We start from the raw sequence: 26473 nt of genomic DNA, 5'->3' as shown, positions 1-26473 counted from the left end.
ATTGACTTGTTTGCGTATTAACGTTCCATTGTGCTCACGAGGGACGATCCAATTCCCGCCTTCCAGGATCAGTAGGGTGTTGCCAGCACCACACAATAATTCCCCCCCCCCCCCCTTGTCTCTGAAGTAAAGCTACACAGAACTCCGCTTTCTATTAAGTTTCTAATTCTTACTCAACCACCGTTGCTGGATACTGCTTCCGAGGAGCAAAAGGACGACGTTCATGGCAGGCGTCGTATTCTCGTTCTATTCATCGCTGTAATATAAATGAAATATTCGCTTAATATTCTGCTCATAAGCTCACGTACTACATGACACCATCGGGTAAAAATAGCATGTTCCACAGCCACCCACCATGGCCCTGAGCGAGATAGTGGCCGGCTTGATAGCCATCGCTGTAGCTGAAATGGTAGTGCAACACAAGCGTAATGCGGAGGTTGTGGGTTCGGCTACCACAGGCGGCAAGTTGCATGTTCGTCAACCATCACTTTCCTTCTTTCCTACTTTCAATCTCAGCCACAGGAAATGGCTCCTATGCTTTTATTGGCTTCATTGTCACTTGGCTTTATATGGTTGTGATTGAAAAAGAAAAGGATTGAGCACGTCGGTTTCAATTCTCGTCCACTTCATATGCGTATGGGCTGACTCACAAGAAAAAAAATTGCAGTAAGATTTTCAAAGTTATTTTCACAGAATTCTTTATTTTCTTGAACCCTCCAAACTTCCGATACCTTGATGAACGTAAAATTTGGTTACGCTCCCCATATAACATAGCAACAACCAACCAAGCAATTCATGCAAGCGATTGCCTACACCAATGTTTAAATAACCTCAAAACTAAGGTTTTTCAAAATTTCGATTATAATGTTTCAAGCGACAAACGACACTTCTACCAGTTTGCGTAATGGAGATTCTTCGTGCATCCTTCTTGTGTACTGTTCTCAGGATGAACTTTAACCTCCCCAGAAAGTCGCTCGCCTATCATCCTTGGTGCGTCTTTAGCTTCAGAAAAGAAAATACAGCGTTTCTATTTCTGTCTTCTTACGCAGTGCGGACTGCTTTCTTTATCGCGATGCCATAGATTGTAGAGTAGAGGCTGCGTTTCAATGAAAAAATCTAACCATTACTGCACATGCTGTTACATCATTTGTTGCATCGGCCATCACATATCCCGTGAAATGCATTGGCGCTACTTGGAATGTGAACTGATTCCGGTGGGCTTGTAAAGCTTCCTATTTGTTACGGCGAGATTCGCGTCAAAATTCCAACTGTGTTCTTTTATTTGTTAAAAGTATGTTACGCTACCTTTATACATACAAGAATCTCCCTTACATCACCTCGGCCAATCACCCGTAGCGGGCATGTGCCATATATCTAGTAGCAATATAACAGGCCTGTCTCGGCCTCGCGCCAGCTCGTGAGGAAGAAGGAACCGAATCAGCGTACGCTCGCTCGTCTCCTAAGACGTCATATCTGACCAAATGAAGCCACAGAAGACGCGACCACGCTCCAAGTCGAAGAGCAAGAAGCGTAAGGCTAGCCCAAAGAGGACGTCGCCTGGGGAATCTGTGGCTCCCTCGACGTCCGAGGCGACCGAGTCGGGTGCGTGGACACAGGCGAGCCTGGAAACTCGTACCGAAGGAGAAGACGAGCTTTGCCGCGCAAACGCCAGCAACGGAAGTGCGTTCCAAGTTGAAAACCGCGCGTCCGCCGAGGAAGAACATTGCGACGAAGGGAAGACTCAAAACAGCGTCTCGTCCGCACTCAGCAGCGACGCCACGGGCCTGACGGCGTTCGCAGTTCAGGCAACGCCCAACATTTTGGGCAAGCTGCGCGAAGCCAGAGACGGAGCTGAAGACACTTCGACCAAGCGACCGGGTGGCACTTGGACTTGCGGTCGGGGACACAGCGTTCACCCTGACACGCGAGACCGAGTAGCCGTCAATGCCACGCCCGTGTCCGCCGGCTTACACAAATCGTTCAGCGACTCGGATATAGCGGCGCTATCGACGACGATATCCATGACACCAGGTGACGCTTCGACAAGCAGCGGGGATGAGAACTCGGCCAGCCAGTTTCGCAACTTCTCGTTGAGGACGAAGAGAAAGATTAGGGTGCCCTTCTTCAGAATCAGAGAAAAATACCACCAGCGTCCAAGCAAACCGGGGGTTGCCATGCAAGCAGGATCTGCGCTTCCCGTACACGACAGAGCTATTGATAAGAAGGAATCGGCCAACGATGCAGACGGCCGCGAGTCTCGGAGATCTGGCACCCGGGCAAGACGCTCCGTTATACATCCGGGGAAACGCCTCGAAGAGGCCATATCCAAGCCGGAGCCTGCCGGTGCTTTCACACCCGTGGTAGACCTTAACGACGACGCGAAAGCAAACTTGGCCAAGGGCAGGATGTCTCCACAACGGCCGCTGTCTCCAGTCTCCGAAGCAGCGTGCAGGGATAAGGCGACGACGCCGACTCCTCCGCCAACCACGACGTCACCGTCGTCGCCCGTGCGCTCTCCGAAAAACTCGTGGACCTCGATCCTCACGAGCGGTCGCACCACGCCGCGCACGACCGCCCTATTGGCGCTGCTCAAGCGCGTCTCCAGAGACTCCTCGTCGTCGGCCGCCGGTCGCGACGCCCACTCGCCCAAGTGCCTCGAGCGTCTGAGCACCGTGTCGGAGATCCACTGGGCGTGTGACGACGACGAGCCGCAGCTGGAGGCCTCGGCAGCTGCGCGGGTGGGTGCGAGCCCGACGACCCTGGCGGCGGGGTCCAGTTCGGAGAAGACGGGGCGTAGGAACGTGTTCTTCCCCGACGAGAGGGACGATACCGACCTGCTGCGCATTCCCGAGGTTCCGCTGTCGGCCACCCCGTACAACAGTGAGTGACAGGCTCTCGCAAGACGATTGTAAGCCCGAAGGACAGGTCGGCGCCCACGCCTGTTGAAGGTCAAGTGCAACGAAATTAGGGCCCGCGTACGATGCCTCGTTTCAGATATAGTCTAGTTGTTTCGGCATGCCAAGCCTGAGGGAGGGCTGAGAGGCTTGAGATTAGTTATAAAAGCATTCAATGTACACACGCGTTGATTCGGGCCGAGAGCAGGCTTAACTGAAACGCAGCTTCCGCAACGGCAGAAGAGTTGACTCGTTTCTGGCGCTCGGGCTTGCAGGCTTGCTTGGCACACGGCCGAGACGCGTCAATCTGTCAGCTCACGTGGAATGCAGGAGAAAAAGCGGTGGTGGGAAGGGCACCCTCAAAACATAGAGCAGACCTTGTGCAAAGTTGTTAGCTTTAAATGACTCTAGTTTTACGATAGAAATGCGACTGAATGCGTCACCAAAGGCTGGCGGAAGTATGCCACACGCACACAGCGCTTCGCTAGCGTCCGTCTGCGTCAGGCTTCTTTTGCGTGTCGGGTGTTTGTGTGGGCTGTACGTAGAAGACTACGGACCACTAAGTCGCCCAAGCCACCACCCTAGCTCACAAAATGTATGGTTGCCATGCCGCAAAAAAATGCCGTCGTTAACACTCGCCAGAAGTGACGCATGACTCGTAATGAGCGGGCTCTCGGCATGACTTCTCAAAGTAGGCGCCTCCCGTGGCTGCCCACGGTGTGCTGAAATATCTCGGATGTGACGTGTTCGGGTTTACGTCACATACACTGACCAACGGGTTCAAGCGTCGTCTGCTTACGTGCCGTTTAAGGGTGGTTAATAAGAGAGCTTTTCAATTACCTACGTTGCAGCTTCGGCATCACTACTTCAGTTTTATATAGTACTTATCTATAACATATCTGATCCTAGCGACATTTCGTTGCACTTAGCCTTTAGAGATACAAAAGGTGAACGTCTTCGTGGAATAGCGATTCATGTAGGACAGTCAATATTCTGGTTGAGATAAAGAAATAGAATCGGACCTGTGATACAATGCGTAGAGTAGATACCCGTTGGTCTGTTAGCACACCAGAGTGAGTGTCAGTTGAAGGAAGCGAAATGTCGAGGACTGCGTAGGATTAGGTGGTATGATGAAACAGAGTTCCACTTTCACAACGAAGTTAGAACACAAAAGTAAGGCGCTTCAATACTTCTACTGCTTTCAGCATAATTATCGAGTAGCACGTGGCTTATTCTACGATTTGGCGCGGAATATTTGAAAAAAGCATGTTGCAGTTTGTGCTAATATTTGATTTGAATTATGTCGCATGCTTTACTTGAATAGCTATATTAATTTATACCCGGCGACAACTTTCTGCAGCAGCGCAGCCAAAGCTTCGAAGCCGAAGCACAGATTTTCTTTTTCTTTTTTTCTTTTTCTTTTTTGCTGAGCACCTGCGTAGTCTGCGAATATAAGCGTCCAGTAGTTACGGACCATAAAAAAATGACGTACAGATTATTATTTTGTTTTTTCGTTTAAGATTTCTTTCATGACAAATTTTCCTAAGCTTGCTTGGGAAAATTTTCTCGTTTCTTACCATTTCTAGTTTTTCGCTATCCTGTAAACAATGATAGCGTTGCTGGATTGTGCCAAGCGCGTGCGAGTGTGAGTAAGCTGATTTGAACTCGTCATGAACAAACGATGAAGGCGTTGTGTTGAAGAGTGCTTGCTTGGCTGCAAACGACTACGAAGGAAGGAGCTGTGTTGCGTGAAGCCAACACCACCAACGCAGTGGTGCCGCTGGTGCGATGCGCAGGCGATGGCTGCCTCAACACCGGCAACTTGTGAACCTATGACGGATCCGTTACGTACGGAAGTACAACTGCGCAATTAGAAGCAACGCGCAAGAAAGAGGAAGACAAAAAACAATAATAACGTGCATTTCAATTATTCCATGGCATACAGGATCAGTGTTCGAGCTTGTTCACTGCCACAGAAATCATTACTTTCGGAAGACCTCGCGTGTAGCAGTGTATAGCAGCGGAGATGTCAGCGTCTATGGGTGAAAGCATTCCCGGCAATTCCTGATGACAGCATTCCGCTTTGGGAATACAGTGACACTCACAGAATTCCACATCTGGCAACAGACGTGGCGATGCCTATTATGCGAGTGACAGCCTTCCTTGCGTTGTGCGAAAACGGCGTGCTTGGCCTGCGCGAAGAATATAGCTGCCCGTAAATGCTAACGTGCTTCCTGCCCTCCGTGTGAAATCTTGTCGAAGGTATTGCATCTCCTAAAGTCAAAAAGCGATAACACCGACGCTGTATGCCAGGAAATTTATAAAATATGTTGTTTCCTTTACGTAGAATTCCTGATTTCCCAGTTACAAGATGGCCTACGGTTTAAACCCCCTGAAAGGTTGCTTTCTACAATAAAAGCACTTGCAACGCTTCTCCGAAATTCAAAATATCGCATCGCTTGCCTTATTACGTTATTGCAGTCCCTCTCCCGCGTTTGGATATGTAGTTCAATAGTGCGCCCCCCCCCCCCCCCCTCAGCGTTATACAAGAAGCGGTCTCGAGGTTACGTGTTTCGGAGAGAGGTTTAGTTACTTGTTCCGTCAGTGTGGCATTCATAAACTGTATATCAATATTTGTGTTCACGTTTGGAAAACGATATACGCATCCTATTTATCTTGAGACAATTGCACGGGCAGTAATGATACAAACAGCGGATACCAATAAAAATAACTAAATAAAAAAAAAGGAAAACGCTCATGCGATGAACGTGCTGGTAAAACTGAAACCGAAAGCGGTAGCAAAATGGCGGCACTGCTTGGTGTGGTAGCACGAGAGCAGATGCACCGCACGAGCGAGCGCGTGCGCGTAGCTTTGGCTGTGCTACCACACGAAGTTGCCTTCACGTGCCCGTGCACAAGAGAGAGAGAGAGAGAGAGAGTAAACGTTTATTGTAATAGACGTTGTTTGGTTACGGTGGTTGGAGCCTCTCCTCCAGGGCCCCACTGGTTACAGCGGCTCGCCGGGCCTGGACAAGGGTCGCCAGTTGGCTTCCCAATTCCACTTCCGCGAGTCGCGCCTCCCACGACCAGTTATGTACAGTGTTGTCTAGCGGCGGCGCGGTGGCAGCCGCCGGACGTAACGCGCACTGGAATGGTATGTGTTCCAATGTCGGTGTTCCTTCGCACCACGGGCATGTGCTGCTGCATTTGTCTGGGTACATTTTGTGTAGCCTGCATAAATGTGGGAAAGTGTTTGTTTGCAGGCGGCGCCAGTCCCGTGCTTGCCTCCTGTCTAGGTCTGGGTGAGGAAGGGCTTTGGTTCGCCTACTTAGCCGTTGTAATTCGAGGATTTCTCTTGGCGCACCGGGTGTCGAGGTGTTCTCTCGGGCGGTGTGGCCCGCGGCTCGGCCAGTCATGCCTCGAGCCAAGCGGTCCGCCCGTTCGTTCCCCGCTATCCCTGTGTGCGCCGGGCACCAGGTCACGCAATGATCCAGGGTGAGTTCCGTCCCTAGGATGCGGAAGACGCAGCCCAGTAAAGCCCCCCCAAGGAAGATGCGGTAGGCGTCCTGCGAGTCTGTCAGTACGTAGGCCGATTGGCCCTTAGCTTCCGCGGCGCGTATGGCCAGTGCTATGGACAGCTTCGGCCGTTGCAACCGATTTCGTGCGTATGGATGCTGCTACGGTTGTTCGTGCTTGGCTAGTCACGACTGCTGCAAATGTATTGAGGGTGCCTGTATTCTTTTGATACGAACTCACGTCTGTAAAGTAAGGATCCGGATCGCTTCGCCGCCTTAGTAAGGTGGCTGCCCGCGGGCGTCTCCGTGCCGCATGATGGACTGGGTGTATGTGACGGGGGATTGACGCCACGTGGATCCGCTCTCGGATTTCAGATGGCAGTAGTATTGTTTCGTCGCTGCAATATTGTGGTGTCAGTGGATAGTGAAGTCTTTGTAAAACCGAGCGTCCATGAGGTGTCGTGTTTAGCCGTTCACGCTGCGCCATTAGGGTGGCCGCTGCATATTCCTCGAAAGTGTTCATCATTCCTAATTCGTTCAGTCGGAACGTGCTTGTGCTTTCAGGCAGGCCGAGTGCTGCTTTACAGGCGATTCTTATGAGCTTATCCGCATGTTCGATGTCGTTACGCCGCGTGGTTTGGAAAGGCAGAGCGTACGTTAGACGACTAAGGACGAAGACGTTTACTAGTTTCATGGTGTCTGCTTCGATCATGCCTTCTCGGCTGCGTGCAACTCTGCTAATAAGCCCAGTTACGCTCCGAACAGTGCGTCTGAGATTGGAGAGCGCTATGCGAACGCTGCCCGTTTCTTGAATGCACATTCCCAGTACGCGCAGGTGGGATGACCTCTTGATGGGCTCTCCCTCCAAGGTGAGCTGCAGATCCGGAGCCCTGGTCGCTTGGGTATGTCTAGGTCTAATATGAATATACTCCGATTTCGCTGGAGCGCACCTCATGCCTGCTCGCCTCATATAGCTTTCAATGGTGTTGATGGCCTGTAGAAGCGTGTCCTGTCGGTTTCCGTAGGACCCTTTGCAGGCCCAGAGTGTAATGTCGTCTGCATATATGGCGCAGCGAAGGTCCCGGTTCTTCTGTAAGTCCAGGGCCATTCTACGTAAGCCGATGTTAAAAAGAAGTGGTGACAATATGGATCCTTGAGGAGTGCCCTTATCTGGTAGGCGATACAGGGCAGAACGTGTTGAACCTAGTCCTATTTTCGCGGAGCGGCTGCTCAGGAAGTCTTGAACGTAATGAAATACTTTCTCCACACCCGACATCTCGCAGTCCGTCTAGTATTGTAGTGTGTGAGATGTTATGAAATGCCTTATGGACGTCGAGTGCTAGCAGGATTCTGTCCATACTGCCCGGAGGAGGATCGAGTACCTCATCTCTTAATAGAAGAAAGACGTCCTGTGCACAGATTCTCCTGCGGAAACCGAACATGGATTCAGCGAATAGTGAGTTTCGTTCGATGTGGGCTTCGAGTCGGGTTAGAATTACTCGTTCAAAGAGCTTGCCCATGCAAGACGTGAGCGATATGGGCCTGAGATGGTCGAGCTCGCGCGGCTTCCCCGGTTTTGGGATAAGCACGATGTCTGCCTCCTTCCATTCTCGCGGTAGTCTTCCGTCCGGTCGCCAGACCTGTTCATTGAAGAAGTCGACTAAGTGCTGTAGGGCTACATCACTAAGGTTGCGCAGCATTGCGTTGGTGATTTGGTCGGGTCCAGGAGCCGTGTTCTTCTTGAAGGTTTGTGCCGCTGCGTAGAGCTCTGAGAAGGTGATGGGGACGTCCAAGCTCGAGTTATCCTGTCCTTGGTATTCTCTCATAACGCATGAAGATGTCTGGGCAGCGCCGGTGTAGGTCCAAGTCCCGCGCATTGGGGCCAGGTTAAAGGTACCCTGGCGGTGTTAGCAACGGCCTGCAGACGTGCAGATATGTAAAGTTTTCTCAGCCAGCTGCAGTGGCGAGCGTGGCAACCTTCCCCGAAAAGACCATGGAACACCTGCCGCGGTGACTCGTTTCGTAAGGACCATGAGGTGCCGCGTCAACACTCCCTCGGCGCCGCTATGACTAAACGGGATCGGTGGACCAACTATTGTTAGTGAAATCACCAACGCCTTCACGGTTCGACTAAAGCAGGGCGATTTCCTGGAAGGAGATGCCTTGCGGTGCCTTCTCACGGGCCTTTGAAGAAGACGCCAGACAATGGACAGCGGCAGCGGCCACTGTGCAAGGTCCGCTCGGGGATTAAGAGGCGCCAGCTCGGGTCAAGACACGTGTCAGCGAGAACCCGCTCTCTTCGGCATAGAAGTAAAAGCTGTGCGGAATGTGTGTTTGTAATCCTCCTCCAAAAAGGAGGGTGGATTACGGTAACACTGGACGCTACGAATTGGCGGTGAACTGCCGTTTGCCCTCAACTAGGGATCTAGGGAGGACAGAGTGTTTATAAGCAGCAGTTGTGCGGCTGCTGAGGGTGCTCGTGAGCTGTGTGCCCTGTGATCGTGCTCGACAAGCTGTGTGTTTGGAGCTTCGTGCTCGTATGCTGTATGCTTCTCTTGCGCGCCCCATTTGGGAGTCACGCTAGACTGTCTAATGTATCCCTTGTTCTAATGTAATTATGTAAATAAACCCTGTACGCCTAATCCTTCCAAGTTCCTCCCTACGACCTACAACTCCTACAACTGGATGCCAGCGGTGAGATCGTCCTCCAACCCTTACAGTGGTCAAAATCAATCCGGAATCTCCTACTACGACGTGTTTCATAATCAAATGGTGGTTTTGGCCCGTAAAACCCCGGAATTCATTTACTAAATAGCTCTTACTGGACGTGAGAGAACGGTTCCATGAACAGGTGAGCCAAATATCACTCGAGAACATGCAGCGAGGATGCACAATGCCTCTCTAAAGGTAGGTACAGCTTTGCTATGGCGCAGTCAAACCCACGCCATAAAATCTGGACGCGATGACGTCACAGTGCTTTGATAAGACTATTGGCTATATGTGTGAAGCATCACGAGGAAAAAAAAAGCAACCAGGCAGATCGCACGCTCTGTGGGAATCGATGATATGCGAAGCTGTGTGCGGGGAGTCTACCAAGTTAGCGAAACGACCATGAAAGCACGAAGAAATAGCGGTTCCCTTACGACCTACATAACACAAATGTCATGACATTATTGTCATCACCTATCATTTATGTTCATCATACATTCTTGTCATACTATGCCAATTGTGGTACATACCAAGTTAACGAAACGACCCCGAGAGCACCAAGACGCAGGTGGTTGTTTCATGACCTACATGACACGCATATCATGCTATTCATGTCATGACGGATCATTTAAGTTCATTATAAAGTCTTGTCATGCTATGCCAATTTTGGTGCATACCAAGTGAACGAAACGAGCTTGGGAGCACCAAGACGCAGGCGGCTAGACAGATACTGTCAAATTGGCAAGTATTCGCCAATGAAATGCTTCGCATTCAATAATTTGATCAAGGGCCACAAAAGTTTCTGCAATGGTAACAATACTTGTTACATTTGACGTCCACACAAAAAATCTGTTTTGAAGGTGCGGCTTTAGGCAGCAGTCGTCTGCTCAAATGCCGCCTGTGCCGCCTTCTGCGCAGCACCAAATCTGGGCGTCGCTGAAGTTTCGCGTACCGCTTCCCCAGCGCGCATCGGCGCATTCCAATGCGTCTTTTGCTTTGTGAGTAAAATGTGTGCACATACACTCACTTCAACGCGACTAGACGTGCAGGGCAAGTGGGGCGTTCGTCGTTTTCGCAGCTGTGGAATTTGTGGGAAATGCGCTTCACACTCCTTTCGCTGAAAATAAAAGCGACAGAGCGAGGCCGGTGTGCAATTGTTGGTTGTAAACGCGGCGAGAGTGATAGAAAATTGGCAGTGGCTTATCTCGGCTAGGCCAGGATATATATATATATATATATACGTAGCGAGAGATAAGGCATAGCATGGTGAAGCTTGGTTAAACTTGATTGCAAGTTTATATATATATATATATATATATATATATATATATATATATATATATATATATATATATATATATATATATATATATATAGGCGACACTTCTCTCTTATTTTCATGCCCTTTTGCGGAGTCATCTGGGAGTGTATGAATGAAATAACGTAAACCGACCTATGATTAATTCAAGCTAAAAACTAAACTAAAAAACGCACTCCCTTCTCCTTTGTGTATATCTTTCGCCCCGTTCACGACAAAATCAAGTACAGAGCAGCGTAACAACTAGCCAAAGACTTCCTCTTCAAGTGAAGATAAGAGGACCTTTTCACAAAATCAGGGTCAGCTAAACGTTTCAGTGGTCAGAACATTCCTACAAGATGCGAGGGAAGCGAAAGCGATCTGTGCAAGTTTTACGCTGCAGCAGATTCGCGCAGCATTTCAACCTATAGCAATTAGCGAGGGCCGTTATCGACGCTAGACATTTCCAGCAGCTAACTCGTATTCGCCGTTTTCTATCTGCCGGCAGTTCGAAGCTCCAAGCTGCCCCGGTTCATGAATCTCAAGGACACCCATGCCGGACACCGCTACCGGAAGTCCCTGACCGCCGTGCTGGTGCTGTCCCCGGTGCTGATCTTCGTGTTGCTGATCGCAGCGCTCGTGCTGAAGCATGACGCGAGTCTTCGACGGACGCAAATATTTCACATCGCGGACGAACTCAAGAAGAGCTGCTGGAGCGGCAACAAGCCGGCGGTGTCCGGCTGCTTGATAGCTGTGGACCAGATGGTCCACGCCATGGACTGGTTCGCGAACCCGTGCCTCGAGCTGGACCGGTTCGTGTGCGGCAGGTGGCGAAGCTCGAAGCCGAATCGGAGCACCTATAGACAGGTACACACTCCCGCGCCATGTGGGTGCGGAACAAGTATCGAGAGTAAAGGGTTATGCTAATAAGCTTACTGTATGCAGGCATGCCGTTTTAGCATATTGTACCCTCGCAGCATTACAGAGAATAGAGGCTAGAACACATATGTGCTTTTGCGGCTGTCTTGAAGTTCTCAGTGTTAGAGACGGCAGCGATGGAGGCAGGAAAGTGGTTCGAGTCCCCTCGGGTTTTCTGTGCAAACGAATCCGAACATGTACTTGTGCGACAAATGGGTGCGCCAACTTCTCGGAAAAGGTGAGTGCGAGGTGAAGCGCACGGTTGTAGTTGGAGCAAATTTTTTTGAAGAATCTGATTGCCATATTTCTAAAAGAGCACAGTCGAGAATACTTTCGCCGCGATGCAAGGTGTTTAAGGTAAAGCGTTTCTTTAATTGAAGACACATGGGGATAGCAAGTAAAATTAGACGGAATAAAATAATTTTACTATAAACTTATAACCGTGTTTATTGAGGGCTAACCGAGCCCACGGAAAATAGTAACCGATGCCCAGTAATGAACACGGTCTGCAGACATGCACCATGTGTCCAAGATGTATGAGTAATCGTCGCGTATGCCTGTTACCGAAACGGCGGGTTGAGTTTATTATTTTTGTTGGCACGACCGGAATGATATATGCCGCATGTCCAGTCATGAGGTCATACGTGCCATGCCTTTTCTTCATGGCAGAAGAGTACAATAAAAATTACTTAGATATTGTGAAGGTAGCAGTGCACACTGACTTTGTCAGGGCCTTCAGTAGTTACTAGTAGTGACCATGCATGCAAGCAAAATGGAACAAATTTCTATAATCTGTGTGCATGTTAGACGTATCAGAGCTGTGCCAGCAGAACGAAATGACGGTATCACTTCTGCTTAACGATCAACAACATTGTTTCCTCTAACAGAAATAGCATGACCTTTACTGATTATCTGGCGCGACCGGTTCGAATTCCACCGATATATACAATTTTATGCTTCTCCTGAAACCTTCTGCCGTATCTAAGCTGTAAGTGCCGCGCTTACTATCGACTTAGCGGACGAAAAAAGTTTTTTTGCTAAGCAAAGCCTACGTGGATGTGACGCCCGTGTTCCAGCCTACATACGTGAAGGGAAACTTACGGGAAAGGGCTCCCACGCGCACGCGTACTAAGCGATGTGACGCGTACGCCACTCACCTCGAAGAGCTACTTGAAATTGAATTGAATTGAATTGTGGGGTATTTCGTACCAAAACAATGATTTCATTTTGAGGAACGCCGTAGCCGCGGGCTCCGGATTTATTTTTCCCCCCAATTGATCTTTACCGTGCCGCAAATGCACGGGACACGGACGTTATTGCAGGTTGCCTCCATGGAAATGCGGCTGCCGCTGCCAGAATTTGATCCCGCTACCTCGTGCTTAGCATGCACAGCACCGTAGCCGCTCAGCCACCACGGCTGGTGGAACATCTACTTGGAATTGGCACGAAAGAAAAAAAAGTATGCGTGCATTTGAGGCCCAATGGGTTACATGTATTTCGCGTACTTGAACCATGGTTACAGGATCGGGCTGTTGGGCTCCGCGACTGTCGTATGACCCCTTCATCGGAAATGCAATTATACATGCATACAGATATGTATAGAGCGTCATACAGATCCATTGAAGTGTCGCAGGTGTGCTGTCATGCTATTACTTCAAAGAGTGATAAAACACGAGAGGCTCCTGCAGTAGTTGCGTAATGACTCCAGAGAAAGTCTGAAGATGGACAAGCAGAAATGTACGTGATAAAACGGAAGTCACCCTGCATCTATAGTTTCAAAGCGATTTTTTTCATTAGCAATTTGATTTCTGCCGGAATGTTTTTTTTTTCCCTTGTGAAACCGACACATCCTTCTCGCTGCTAAACTAGCTGTTACTCTCTGTATTGAGGGCTTGGGCGCCTTGAATCCAGCTAGTGACTTTCGACTAGTGTTAATGTACAACCACTTATGTTAGAATGAAGAATGATTCATTGATTGAGTGATTGCTTGGTCGATGGAGTGAGATGAGTCAGTGAGTGAGCGAGCGAGTGAGGAAGGAAATGCCTTAAAGTACCGAGAGAGATCATCGCAACGAAGATGGATCACGTTATAGGAAAGAACGAGAGGAACTTCCCTCCACCCTGTCAACGCCTGGAAGGCGACGCTTATGAGAATGACCATTCGCGCAATCGTTTCTTCATCTTGAGCTTGAAACTATGGCAGAGAGGGGAGCGGAGTATGTCAGAATCGCTGCAGATTAGGCAAGTGGGAACGGATTCATCTTAAACGATGCACAGAAGAACATAACACAAATAGTCTTTGTCGTTCTCGTCTTCCTGCTCTCGTTTTTTACGCATCGTTTGTAAGGGATGTAACAGTTGGCGATGGAGCACAAACACTTCTCTTGAACACAGCCGTTCACCGCTACAGAGCGCGTAGTTGCCTTCACGTCAGACAAGCACAAAGTGTGCTACTAGTGCCGCATCACTGCTTCGCTGAGACTTATCAGTTGTATTCTCAGTCGATGAATTTCACGCTGTTACCTTCATCGAGCGCTGTGAGTTGGGAATAGAGGATTGGCTTCGTCTTTAAAGGAATACACGTCACACTAGTAAATTAGGCAAGTAGTACCTGTCAGCATACACCCAGACAGCCGAAGAGAAAGACGACGACAACATATTGTGCACTCTTTCTGACTGTTGTGCTAAACGCTAACATCTACCATCGCATCAATTCACCTCGACTCGTCGGGGCTCTCGGCGAGACTATAGGACATTTCTACAAAGACGGATGGCCTAACGTCCATCACACCACCTCAGGCTTCCTGATCGGCCACTACTTCGCTTCCATCTCTACGACCCTCTACCTTTCTCCCTCCTACCCTCTCTCTCTTTTAACCCCATCCCCTCGACCCTGCTGGCGCTGAGCCGTGCTCCCGCGTGGGTTGCAGAAAATAGCGCTAGCCTTTTCTCCTTCCCCACAAGAACCACTTCTCTCTCGCATCAATTCACTTGCGAACGGTTCCAAGACAAATGGAATGCATTTCTTTTCCAGACTCACCTGCATATATAACAGAGACCTAATTCATACTAAAAAACGTAGATTGAGGAATACTTCATGCTGAGAAACCGGCTACATAGGGATTACGCGTCGTACGTCGAGCTAATTACCGGAACGGGTGATCTATTAACTGATTCCTTGTTCACGTTGCAATTTATGCCTATTGTACAACTTCCAACAGCACGCCCAACAACAACACGCATCTACTATCTATCAGGTGGCCATCTGGCCGCTACGTTACTTAAAGTGCACCTGAAAGCAACATACCTGAATACGCGCTCATATTCGCAGGGCACTGAGTGCGAATGTTCTGAGGCTGTACGATGGACTTCACAGCGAATATCAGAAATTACGAATATGAATTGACGAGCTTTTGCTATTCTATTTGTTTTCGATTCGAGAATACGCTATTCGGATTTTGAAAATGTTCGCTTTGGTTGGAATACTCTAAGGGGCAAAAACAGTAGTCGCAGTCTACTGGGATAAAAGCTCATGTAAGTGCTCATAAAGATGTTAACGTGGTAGTCATTGGTGCATCTGTATTGTAATTTTCCTGTGTTTACAGTTTACAAGCGGCTCAGTTGAACAGACGTCCCCTTGTTAAAGGTCATACATGTATATCACATAATTTCCTTTTTGTCAACTGGACTCCATAGTACCTTGAAATTTGTTTACGAAGTTTATTCAGTACGTGGAAATATTCGGTATTATATTCCATATTCTAATTTCCTATTCCTCCAATAATCGTATTCGCTTCCATTCGAAAATTTCCCAACTCGAACATCCTATACTCCGCTCCGCTTCGCAGGAGAGCGCGGACAACTTGACGGCCGTCATCCACGAGTCGCTGCTCTTCCTCTTAGGCAATCTGCATCTCTACGGTCACGAGGAAGGCAGCATGGCAGTTTTCTACAACAGCTGCCGCTCCTTCCTGTCGTCCCGGAGTGACCGGATAGCATCGGCCAGGGACGTAATATCCGCGCTGGGCCTCCGGCGCCGCCTCGACGCCATAGATGAGACTACCGGCACGCAGGGCTTGCTGGACTTCGTGGTCGGAACGAGCTTGGGGACTGGCCTGTCCTCGGTGGTCAGCGTGTCTTCCCGGGCGGGGCGCATCTACGTCGACATCGGCCAAAGCCTGCAGTCCACGCTGAGCGGCGCTCGCGTGGGTCTCTACGTTAACGTGACGCTTGGCGAGTTGGACATTGGCAACGAGAGTGTCAACCCATTTCTCGAACTCGACCAAGCCGTTCAGAGGTGATGGCAACGAGAGTGCAGATCGTTGGGCGAGCTGTCGGCGCATACTGAAGTTCTAAGCGGTGTCACACTTACAATATACATAACTATGTGGGTGCGCACGAGCGCGTAGTGGTGGCCAGCAGATGTCGGCATGCAGCGAAGCCGAAATAATTGGCAAAGCGAAACGTTGGAACACTTCATGGGAGCACCCAACTGGAAGCGCCCCCACGGGCTACCGTTGCAGCTTTAGGCTACTTTCTCAATTGGCTGATACTTCTTCCTTCTCCAAAAATCAATTCGGTGTTCCTTCTCGTGTCTCTCGCAACTGTCATCGCAATGTGGATACCGCGGCCTCAAACAGAAAACGAGCGATATCCTGTTTATGGCGCACTAAGGCTTTCCACAGTTATGGTTCCCGACAGGGCCCGAACAAGTAATCTCCCGATGCGCCTTGCCGAAAAACTTCTGAACACGGACTAAATCATCATCCTGTTCGCTCATTTTCAACGTTGCTAAACCACCGTTCTCTCGCAGTTAACATTAATTGTGGGGGCTTAACATCCTGAGATTGCACAATGGCTTGTGAGCGACGCCGTACGCGGGAAGGGGGGGGACGGGGAGGGGGGGGGACGGGGAGGGAGGGGGATTGGGATGCTACAGATTTATGTTGACCAGCTGCTGTTCTCAAACGAGCACTAAATACACGAGCGTATTCGCGTTTTGCTTCCGCCAAAAATGCGGCCGTCACGGCTTGCAATCTAACCCTCGACCTCGTGCTCATCAACAGAACGTCATAACCCCTGAACCACCGCACCGGGATTTCTCGCAGTTGCGTGGAAGACGCGGACAGGACCGAGCCCTTCCTGAACTCGGCCCTCGGAGTGCTCGGCGAAGGATCGTTCGGTGCCAGCTTCGTGGAGGCCCTGAACCGGGCTGCACCGCCCGAAACTCCCGCGCACTCGGCCGACAGCCTGGTGGCCGTAAGGTGCCTCTCCGAAATCAGGGCTACCCTGGCTACCTTGGCAGCCGCCAGCCTTCGTAGGGCCTACGTCTACTCGGCTATGGTGCTCCTCGCTCAGGTGAGCGTGCACATGAAGTCATCTTCATTGGCAGCTCTACAGGAGCAGGCCAAGAACTTCAGTTGAATTGTAGAGCTTGGCTCCCCGGGAATTCTACGCAGTGAGCTTTGAGGGCCGGCGTGGTGGAGGGCTTGAGATTATTTTCCACTGATTGGCGCTCTCTGGCGTGCAGTCCAAATCACGGTAAACGAGACCTTTTTTCCATGTAGCGAAATACGACCTCCATGATTGCGAAACGAACCCGCGACCTCGTGAGCAGCAGCTCAAGTAACGCGTAAGACAGGATGTGATGTACTAAAAAACAAACGACAAAAAGGAAACACTGAACAGCCGGTATGTATTCAGAGTTGCGCATTTGATTGACTTGATTAATTGAGCGAAAGTTGTTTTTACTTAGCTATATGGACGCTAAATCGCTGGTGAGACGTTTCAACGAGGAAGAACACAACGCAGTATAACGTCCCGCTTTTGGGCAGCTTCTGGAGAGGCAGTCGATTGAATGAATGTGATAAGGCGCTTGCAATTGACAGCATCTCTGGAACGTAGCACGCGCTTTCTTTTCTGTTCATATTGAGAGATGTGACGGAAGAAAATGTCGTCAGTATATCAGTATGCTGAAATAAAACAAAATGTGGGAGTTAAAGGTAAAAAAAATAAAATAGTGCAATTTCATATAGATAACCTACAAAGAATACTGAGAACTATGACACAGAAAGCTTACCTGCATATATCGAAAGTATATTAGTATGCCGAAACCAAAGAAAATGGGACGGTAATAGACTCAAAATAGAGCATTGGAATTTTAACCTATATGGAATATTAAAACCTATAAGATTTACGGAAATATTACCTCCGTCTGCTAAACCGCATTGAAGGTCCGCCACAGAACTTATTTACTGAATCTATGACATCGATAACTTGATGATCCTGTTCCGATTTCTTGTTGCGCGTATTAATAGAGTTCGAATGGCACTTTCGTCTGCATTGTCGCCCTGATAGTGTGGTCGTGAGCGCGGAGTGTTAAAAAAGAAATATGTGAGAACGTGAACAGAACGCTTGCATTATAGCTTGCCTGGGGCCCTTTAACGTAAAACTTTTCCAATATGTTTCTATTCCAATCTCCTGACGTCAAATTTGCGTAACCACCAATGCAAGCACCGGGCGATCACTTGCAGGATTGTCTGAACAGACCAGTCAAACGCTCTCCTCGTTCACAGGAGGTCACTTTTGTTTGCTTAAAAAACGAATAACATTGCCTACACTGAGCGGCTTGTCGTATCTAATTGGCTGACAAGAGGCGTGGAGAACGCTCAAGTGGAGAGGGATTCGATGGGGCCGAGCCACTGCACTGAAAGTCGATAACCGGATGAAGAGGGTGGTGCCGGCGTCTACGATTGGTCGGCGTTCCCTTACTTAGCTTGCGGTGGCTGGTCGAAAATCGCGGCGGCATGCAACGGAAGCTCAAGAAAGACGCTAAAACGGACCCTCAGGAAAGAAGAGTTGGCAGAATGAGGGGGTAAACTCACCGAAAGTGCTCGAAAACGTTACACGGCTACGCAAGAAGTTTTATTATACGCAAATACACCCATGCTCTCCGGCAGGTGCGAGTAGCCAGCGTCTGAGCCATCGGCGGCAGCCATCTTTTATTCCTTTCGGAACGGGGCAGCCTGCGGCTATTCCGAAGAAAATTCTGTTTTGTTCGGCATATTAATGCATCTTTATCGCGTACACGTCACTATGACGCGGTGAGTTCTTGCGGTTTTGTGACGTCACGTGATAGGCAGGTGAAGTGGGTGCAGCCCGAAAACTTTTTACCAATAGCCGAGGGCTAATGGCGAAAAGGTGTCGAATCAGAAATAACTGTTTTTATTTTTTCTGTCAAATCATGCATAATCAGTGCGTACACATCATATCAGAGGGGGAGGTATCGCGGCTTTCGTGACGTCGCGTGACAGACAGGTGAAGTGGGGATGGTCGAAAAAAGTTTTTCACCAATCGTGGATGGCTGGTAGCAGAATTGGAATAGAAAAGTTTGGAATAGTTTTACGTTATAGCGCCCCTGGTTCCTAAAAGAAAATCACCAACCCTTCCACTACGGGAAAATTAGGGTAAGCGAAGCTTGTCCTGCATGCACCTGACCCTCGTCAAGGCTAAGTAATTGCTGGATGACTTCGGCCTCCCGATTCCTCAGCTCGGGATCTTCTTCTCGTTGCTGCCAGATTGCCTGAACTCGGACGGCTCTAATGGCTGGATTGGTGCACCGACGGCGAGAGCTTTCAGCGGCGAGTTCTCGCCGCCGCTCGCCGCTCGTCGAACGCTGCCTGCTCCTTGGAGGAGCGCACAAAGCGTGGCCTTTCCTTCCGTTTTCAGAGACCGAACGGAAAGGAAGCCGGCGCAGCGCATTGAAACTCTTTCCTGCCCTTTCCCTCCCTGGCGGAAGCGAAACGGCTCTGACGGGTTGCGCGCGAGGCGTGAGCGCGCGCCTATGCAGCTGGAATCCTTGCTAATGACTCACGATCCCGCGCCGGTGCAGCTGTCAACTCGCGCTCTCCCACAGCTCCTCTGCTCTATACGCTTTACCTGTAACCCACTTTGGAGCCTTCGTACCTCTTGTCTTGAAATGATAATAGTTACAAAGCTGCATGTATATCTTGCCGGAAAATTTGTTTTTCAATCTTTCGAAAGCTCCTGCAATGAATTAAGTGCTCTTTCGGCTTGTAAGTGTCGAAAAGGAGCCATTGTAAGTCGCCGTTAATAGCATTGTTTATGGTTCTTACGAAAATATGTGAATATATATACCGTAGTTTTCTTTTTTATTATTGTTTTTACTCAAGCTTTGTTCAGCGCTCAGTTTTTGTTGCTGGTTTGTGTATCTTAATCTGCCTTACATTGTATCCACTCGGTCCGTAGTGCCTTATGGGCCTTTCGTTTGCTTTTAAGACAGACAGACAGACAGACAGACAGACAGACAGACAGACAGACAGACAGACAGGGAACTTTAATGACAGTTTTACTAAGTAAATAAATAAATAAACCTAACGTTAATTCGTTTATCTTACTTTGAAAGAAGAGATCGGCATTTTTTCCTGACGTCAACAGACATTCAAAACACTTAAAAACCGTTTTAGTTCCTGCTTAAATACGAGCCACTCTTTTTCTCGAAGGAAACGTACACTCTACCTACAACGCCTGGTTACACCGATAGTTTTTCCTTTTCAAGGTTTCAAATCGCCATAACACATTGTATTACGAAGAAGAGATGTTTCTGCTGCACACAAAACAACAAATATACGGAGTTCGTTCAGCTGGTGCACATATAAAGCCCCGCTGCCACCGCGTTGCGTGCTTTATGCTCAGGTCATGAAGTACGCCTACATCCTCCACAGTGGAGCCGCTGCCGTGCAAGACGCCACAAAGACGTGCGTGAAGATCACGGGCCAGCACTTCAAGGCGCTCTTCCCCCCCTGGGTTGCCAAGAAGGTGTTGGGAGAGGCAGTGCTCGCCGCGTTTCACGCAATGGCGAAGACACTGCGACAGGCAGTCGTCCTGAGCGCCAAAGCGAGAGAGCTTGAAATCGCGGATACCGACTTGGCTGAATTAAAGGTCGTCGTAGTCGGTAAGGGTGGCTGAACGGGCATGTTGCTGTTGCATCATTGGTTAGCTGCGCGATGATATAATGGGAAGTAAGAGAAGTGACAGAAAAGAGCGCTGTACGCTCTTTCCTGTCACTTCTCTTGCTTCCTAAGTAGACCGTGGCGCTGCAAACCAAAGACGTAGACGGTAAACGCGCCTTGTCGCGTCTGTAGCTACATTTACATGAATTCGACAGTTGTACGTCGCATTCTTGACAGTAGCACGTCGACAGCGTTTACATGTGGTACATTCGCCCGCGTCTGAAACTGGCCGGAACCTGTTTGAGGCGATTCGCATTCCGCCGGTGAGTGGATCAGAGCGCAAGGCGGCAGCCGTCTCTCTCGCTCAATTCGACACGCCAGGCGAGACGAATTACCTTGTTTCCAACTACTGCCTCCTTTCGCGTGAATGCGATTCGCCTTCTTCGTGCATGACCGTCATTTACATGAATGCGGTGCGCTAGAAGAACGATGCGATGCGGCACTTGTTGCATTCACTTGTAATGTAGAGCTTAACACATCATAGTTGCGGCGCGGTAGCGGTGCATGCTGGTCAGATGCAGGCATGCAGGCGGGCACACGAAGGCAATGTTTATTGAACGAACTTGTAACGTTCTCAAAATAAAACTCGACTGCGGTGAAAGGAACCATTGTGGTCGGCGCTTGTCGAAACGAATTACGGGATTTTGATGTTCTTACCAATTTACCAACGCAGAGCCTATCCAGCAAACTAAGGGCCACTTGGTCACTGTCAGCAACGGGTAGATTACCTTCAGTCTTTTCGCTTTAGAGCGTTAATTCTATAGATTACCTAGATATTTCTTTCAAGCTGCAGAACGCGCTAGAGTAATCTGTTCTCACGATACTTGTACACGTTACCGAAAGAAAAGTAACCGATCACAATTACAATAGTTTGTTTCAAGATATGATTGATTGCGTTTGCCAATAACTGCAGCACAAAATTAATTCACCAATTACTAAAAAGTAATCGATGGCCCTACTTTGCTCCCTACATTTCTTAAGGTTGCTTGCGCAAATACAGTAAGTGGAACGACCTGACCAGAATATTTCAATGCGTCCTCTGCAGCCCTTCCCGCGTTATCTGTCTGCAAAAGAATTGCCTTTCAAGCACTTATTCGCTGCTTTCCCGTCGTTTTCTTGCGAAAACGTCTGCAGCGACACTGAAAACACGCTCGACGTGCATGCTGCAGAGAAGGACTGTGTAGTAACGCACCAATACCTTGCTGAAAGGATTGTGATTATCAATGCCCCGATACTCGGGTCTGTGTTCTCGATGACGCACAGGGATTCATTGTTGCTAGGGCTAGCCGAAGGGGCTCCTGATAGGGCCAGTGAAAAACTGAAAAAACAGTATTAGGTGCTTTCCTAGCATCAATGTGCCAAAGGTCCATAGAAGCACCGTTTCACTTTGTCGGCTAACATCTCGAGGAGCTCCTCTCGGAACTTTTCAATCGTTAGCCATTTAGACTTAAACGTCTAACTGTGACGGACGCCACACAACGTTCGTGTTCCTTGAAGATATGTGCAAGTGTGTAGTGAATTTCAAGGTAAAGTTGCATAATATTCAGCCCTAGAAACACTGTTCGCATCTTATAATCACAAAAGTAGGTGCATATGACTCACGTAACATCAAAGAGATTGAAACATATGCGTCTATAGGCTGAAAAGTTAGTTCACGTCAGAGAAGTCATGGATTGCACTAAGCGAACAACCTCTTATATATATAAAAAAATGATCATAGTAGGAAAGCTCAGAGGTCAGGCTTAATTCCAACAGAATTGTACTAATCTGCAAGCCTATTTGCTAATATGCATGCAAGTTCAGGTGATTGAGGCTGCAAGAGGCTGATTGTGGGTAGGAGGAAATCGGCATATATATTTTCGAACCTTTGTATTCTACTTCCTGCCAAATTTAAACGCTCAGAACTGCGTCGCCCGTGGGCTTGTTTCTTCAGAAATGGAACTGAGTGCATGTAATTGGTTAGTGAAAAAAACTAACGTAATTACAGTAGTAAGCGCTACGCGTAAGCAATGTGACCGTTAAATTACAAGATTACCGAAAAAGAAAAGCTCAATTCATCATTATCATCATCATCATCAGCCTGGTTACGCCCACTGCAGGGCAAAGGCCTCTCCCATACTTCTCCAACAACCCCGGTCATGTACTAATTGTGGCCATGCCGTCCCTGCAAACTTCTTAATCTCATCCGCCCACCTAACTTTCTGCCGCCCCCTCCTACGCTTCCCTTCCATTGGGATCTAGTCCGTAACCTTTAATGACCATCGGTTATCTTCCCTCCTCATTACATGTCCTGCCCATGCCCATCTCTTTTTCTTGATTTCAACTAAGATGTCATTAACTCGCGTTTGTTCCCTCACCCAATCTGCTCTTTTCTTATCCCTTAACGTTACACCTATCATTTTTCTTTCCATAGCTCGTTGTGTCGTGCTCAATTTGAGTAGAACCCTTTTCGTAAGCCTCCAGGTTTCTGCCCCGTAGGTGAGTACTGGTAAGACACAGCTATTATATACTTTTCTCTTGAGGGATAACGGCAACCTGCTGTTCATGATTTGGGACTGCCTGCCAAACGCACTCCAGCCCATTCTTATTCTTCTGATTATTTCCGTCTCATGATCCGGATCCGCCGTCACTACCTGCCCTAAGTAGATGTATTCCCTTACGACTTCCAGTGCTTCGCTGCCTATTGTAAATTGCTGTTCTCTCCCGAGACTGTTAAGCATTACTTTAGTTTTCTGCATATTAATTTTTAGACCCACTCTTCTGCTTTGCCTCTCCAGGTCAGTGAGCATGCATTGCAGTTGGTCCCCTGAGTTACTAAGCAAGGCAATATCATCAGCGAATCGCAACTTACTAAGGTATTCTCCATTAACTTTTATCCCCAATTCTTCCCAATCCAGGTCTCTGAATACCTCCTGTAAACACGCTGTGAATAGCATTGGAGATATCGTATCTCCCTGCCTGACGCCTTTCTTTATTGGGATTTTGTTGCTTATAAAGCAAGCAAGCTCAATTGACTACAAGTTATTCGTTAAATGTAATTCGTTACCTACAACTCTGATTCTCGTCTGTACGCGTAATTATAAAATTTTGGAGCGCGCAACAAACTGATATCGCGGGTGCCTTTAGCGCGATCACGGAAACGGGATAGCACGTATAGTTTTTATCTCAGATAAAAGTGCGCAGCGATATTTCATTTCGTCACTTTTCCAGCCAAACGCACTTCACGAAACCTTAACGTGCCCAGGCGAGCACGACGTCACGGCTTGGCCTCCGAGCTTCCCGACCAGTGCCGTGCCCACCCGCTACGACGACCGTTTCCTGCTGAACGTCGTGCGTGCCGGTCGAGACGGCATCGACATCCACTACGACGAGTGGGCCGTCGAGCGGCAACTGGGAGGACGAGTCGTTGTCGGCGACTTCGAAGACCGCTCGGCCATCTTCGTGCCAGCCGACTTCCTGGTGGCGGACATGATGCACTACTCTTCCGGGCCCGAGATCAACTTCCCCACGGTGGGCGTGTGGCTTCTGGTCCAGTGGATCAGAGCGGCCGTCTTTAACAAGGCGGTGCAGGAAACCGCAGGGTCTTCCGGAGAAGATGAACCTGGAGGAAAAGTTGCTCTCAGCCGGAAGTCTCGCGACGCAAGCGCCGGAGTCCAAACTGGCAGCGCGCGACGTGGGTCAATGCTGAGGGAGAAGAACGTGCGGGACACTGCCTGGTCAATCAAGAACATCTCACAGGAAACACCCATTCTTGCTCCAGGAAGCCGAGATACCACAGGCGGCAGGAAGCCGGAAAGCGGAACGAGCGGGCGATCAAATGGTGGTGCACAGCCCGTAGGGGAGGAACACCAGTCAGACCTGGTCGAAGTGGTCGACGCGAAAGTCGAGTGCCTCCGCCAGGAGGCGTCCAGGATCCTCAGCAGGAACGTCTCGGTCGTGGAAGCGGAGGCGCTCTTCTTCGTGAACTGGGCGCTGGACGCGGCCATGTTGGCTACAGCGGCAGAGAGTCGCGAGGCCGGCCCGTCGTGGTGGTGGGTGGACGAGCACAGAACGACGAAGATGTTCTTTATGCGCTTCTGTCACAGCACCTGCGGCGAAGAACCGATGGCGGACGCCTGCAGGTTCCAGGCGATGCGGCATCCGGAGCTGGCGCTAGCGTTTCACTGTCCAGAGCCACACGTCGCGAGGTGCTAGTCGTGAGAGGCGGCCGCTTTTCTGTGGATCGATGTTCTGCGCTTTGCTTTTTGTTTTCGTGTTTTTTACGTCGTACGCTATAGGATTATTCTATCGCGCACAGCGCTTTGTACAAGATGAGCGGGACGTCGGAAGGACCCAAGGGTTCCTTTTGAATAGGTTGGTGTAAAGCCTGTGGGTGTCGGAAGGCTTACCTACATATTATGGTGATAACTGTGCGTGCCGCGCTAGCTGCATGCTTAGATTTTTTTAACTTACATTATTCTTATTTTTAACGCATAGGAAAACCGGCGCTCATGTACCAATAACGAATAGAAATTATATCGGCCTATGGTGGTTACAATATGTTTATGTTGCAATACTAACACATTTACGGCTCCGGTCGTTCCCCATTCTCTCGCTTGTCCTGATCACATTGAGCAGTGTGTATCTTCGAGATTGTAACACTCCTCACTAAACATTTCAATAAATTACGTGTAAGAGACCTCCTACCAATTAATAGAATAACCGAGAGCTGGGCGAGTTGGCACATTCAGAAGGCTAGAAACAGCGCACAAAGTGCGAACGACAGCTTCAACTTTCGAACCTATCACAGAAAACGAAATGAGAGCGGTCATCGCAGCCACCACCTGTAACACAGCGGCGGGCACGGACCACATCACGAACTCCATGATCAGAAACATGAGCGACAAGTCTATCTCTGCGTTCACGGCCTTTCTCAACCAACACTGGGAACAATGTACGGTGCCGGCGATGTGGAAACACTCACGAATAATCATGATCCCCAGACCGGGCAAGAAACTGGCAGTCTTCGGCACGCAATCTACGCAGACGACATAACACTCTGGACCACAACAGGTTCCCTCGTTGAAAAGGAAGAACGGCTGCAAACGGCAGCAAATCTCATCCAAGAAAACGTCAGCCAACGGGGACTACAATGCTGCCCCGAGAAATCTGAGCTCCTACGAGTCTGGCGAGGCCGGCGTAATCGCACAGTCCCCACAGACCCAACAAGAAAACTCGAGGTACGCCTGAACGGGGACCTCATACCGGAGAAGCTATTGCTCAGGGTGCTGGGCATGTGGCTGCAGTCCAACCAGCGGGCCATACACACCTTTACACTCCTCAAAACCAGTGTCAAGGCGATATCACGCATGATCTCCCGCGTAACATCCAAGAACAGAGGCATGAAAGAAAGGGACACCCTCCGACTGGTCAGAAGCCTGGTGGTGAGCAGACTCACATACAGCGTGCCCTGCTACCATCTCACGCAGTCCGAGACGAAGCAGGCCGACACACTTTTGAGGATGGCATTCAAGACCGCTCCGTGTGCCAACGAGTACATCAACTGAAAAGTTATTGGCGCTAGGGTTGCACAACACCCTCAGCGAACTGACAGAAACCCTTTACGTCTCGCAACAGACTTGCGCACACGGGCCGGCAGGTTCTACAAACCTCGGAGTTCCCAGCTATAACAACACGAACCGAAGAAACCTGCTTGATACCTCGTCACGTCCAGGGCAGGTTTCACGTTGCCCCGATACCCCGCAACATGGACCCTAACCTACACTCCGGCAGGAGGAAAGCAAGGGCCCAGTACATGGAGAAAGCATTCAGGTTCTATACCACGGCCCGTCTTACGAACGCCGCCATGTATGGGACGAACAACAAGGGCACAGTGGCAGTGGTATGCGACCAACGAGGCCACGTTACTTCCGCTGCATCGACCCGCCCCTGCACAATTACGGAAGTCGAAGAGCTGGCCATCGCGTTAGCCATCCGCGAAGGCCAACACGCAAACCAACCACTAACGATCCCCACGGATTGCCAGCAGGCCTGCCGCAACTTCCTACAGGGAAGAACTGGAAGACCTGCTGCACAAGTCCTAGCCGGTATACTCAAGGAGGACCCTGA

At 49.4% G+C, this 26473-nt stretch overlaps 2 protein-coding genes across 2 annotated transcripts in view; one reads left to right on the top strand and one right to left on the bottom strand.

The window, feature by feature from the left end:
- LOC142568175 (uncharacterized) overlaps nucleotides 1-26473 on the bottom strand; it is a 337975-nt gene that overhangs the window by 34343 nt on the left and 277159 nt on the right. The gene's annotated exons all lie outside the window — the stretch shown is intronic.
- Nucleotides 1482-24559, top strand: LOC142568162 (uncharacterized). The gene is made up of 6 exons (XM_075678230.1): nucleotides 1482-2880; nucleotides 10924-11282; nucleotides 15182-15630; nucleotides 16442-16691; nucleotides 20049-20307; nucleotides 23610-24559. The coding sequence occupies exons 1-6, from the start codon at nucleotides 1482-1484 to the stop codon at nucleotides 24557-24559; spliced, it is 3666 nt and encodes a 1221-aa protein (XP_075534345.1).

The sequence above is a fragment of the Dermacentor variabilis genome, unplaced genomic scaffold (assembly GCF_050947875.1).
Source record: "Dermacentor variabilis isolate Ectoservices unplaced genomic scaffold, ASM5094787v1 scaffold_17, whole genome shotgun sequence".
Lineage (NCBI taxonomy): Eukaryota > Metazoa > Arthropoda > Arachnida > Ixodida > Ixodidae > Dermacentor > Dermacentor variabilis.
This window is presented reverse-complemented; position numbering and strand designations above follow the sequence as displayed.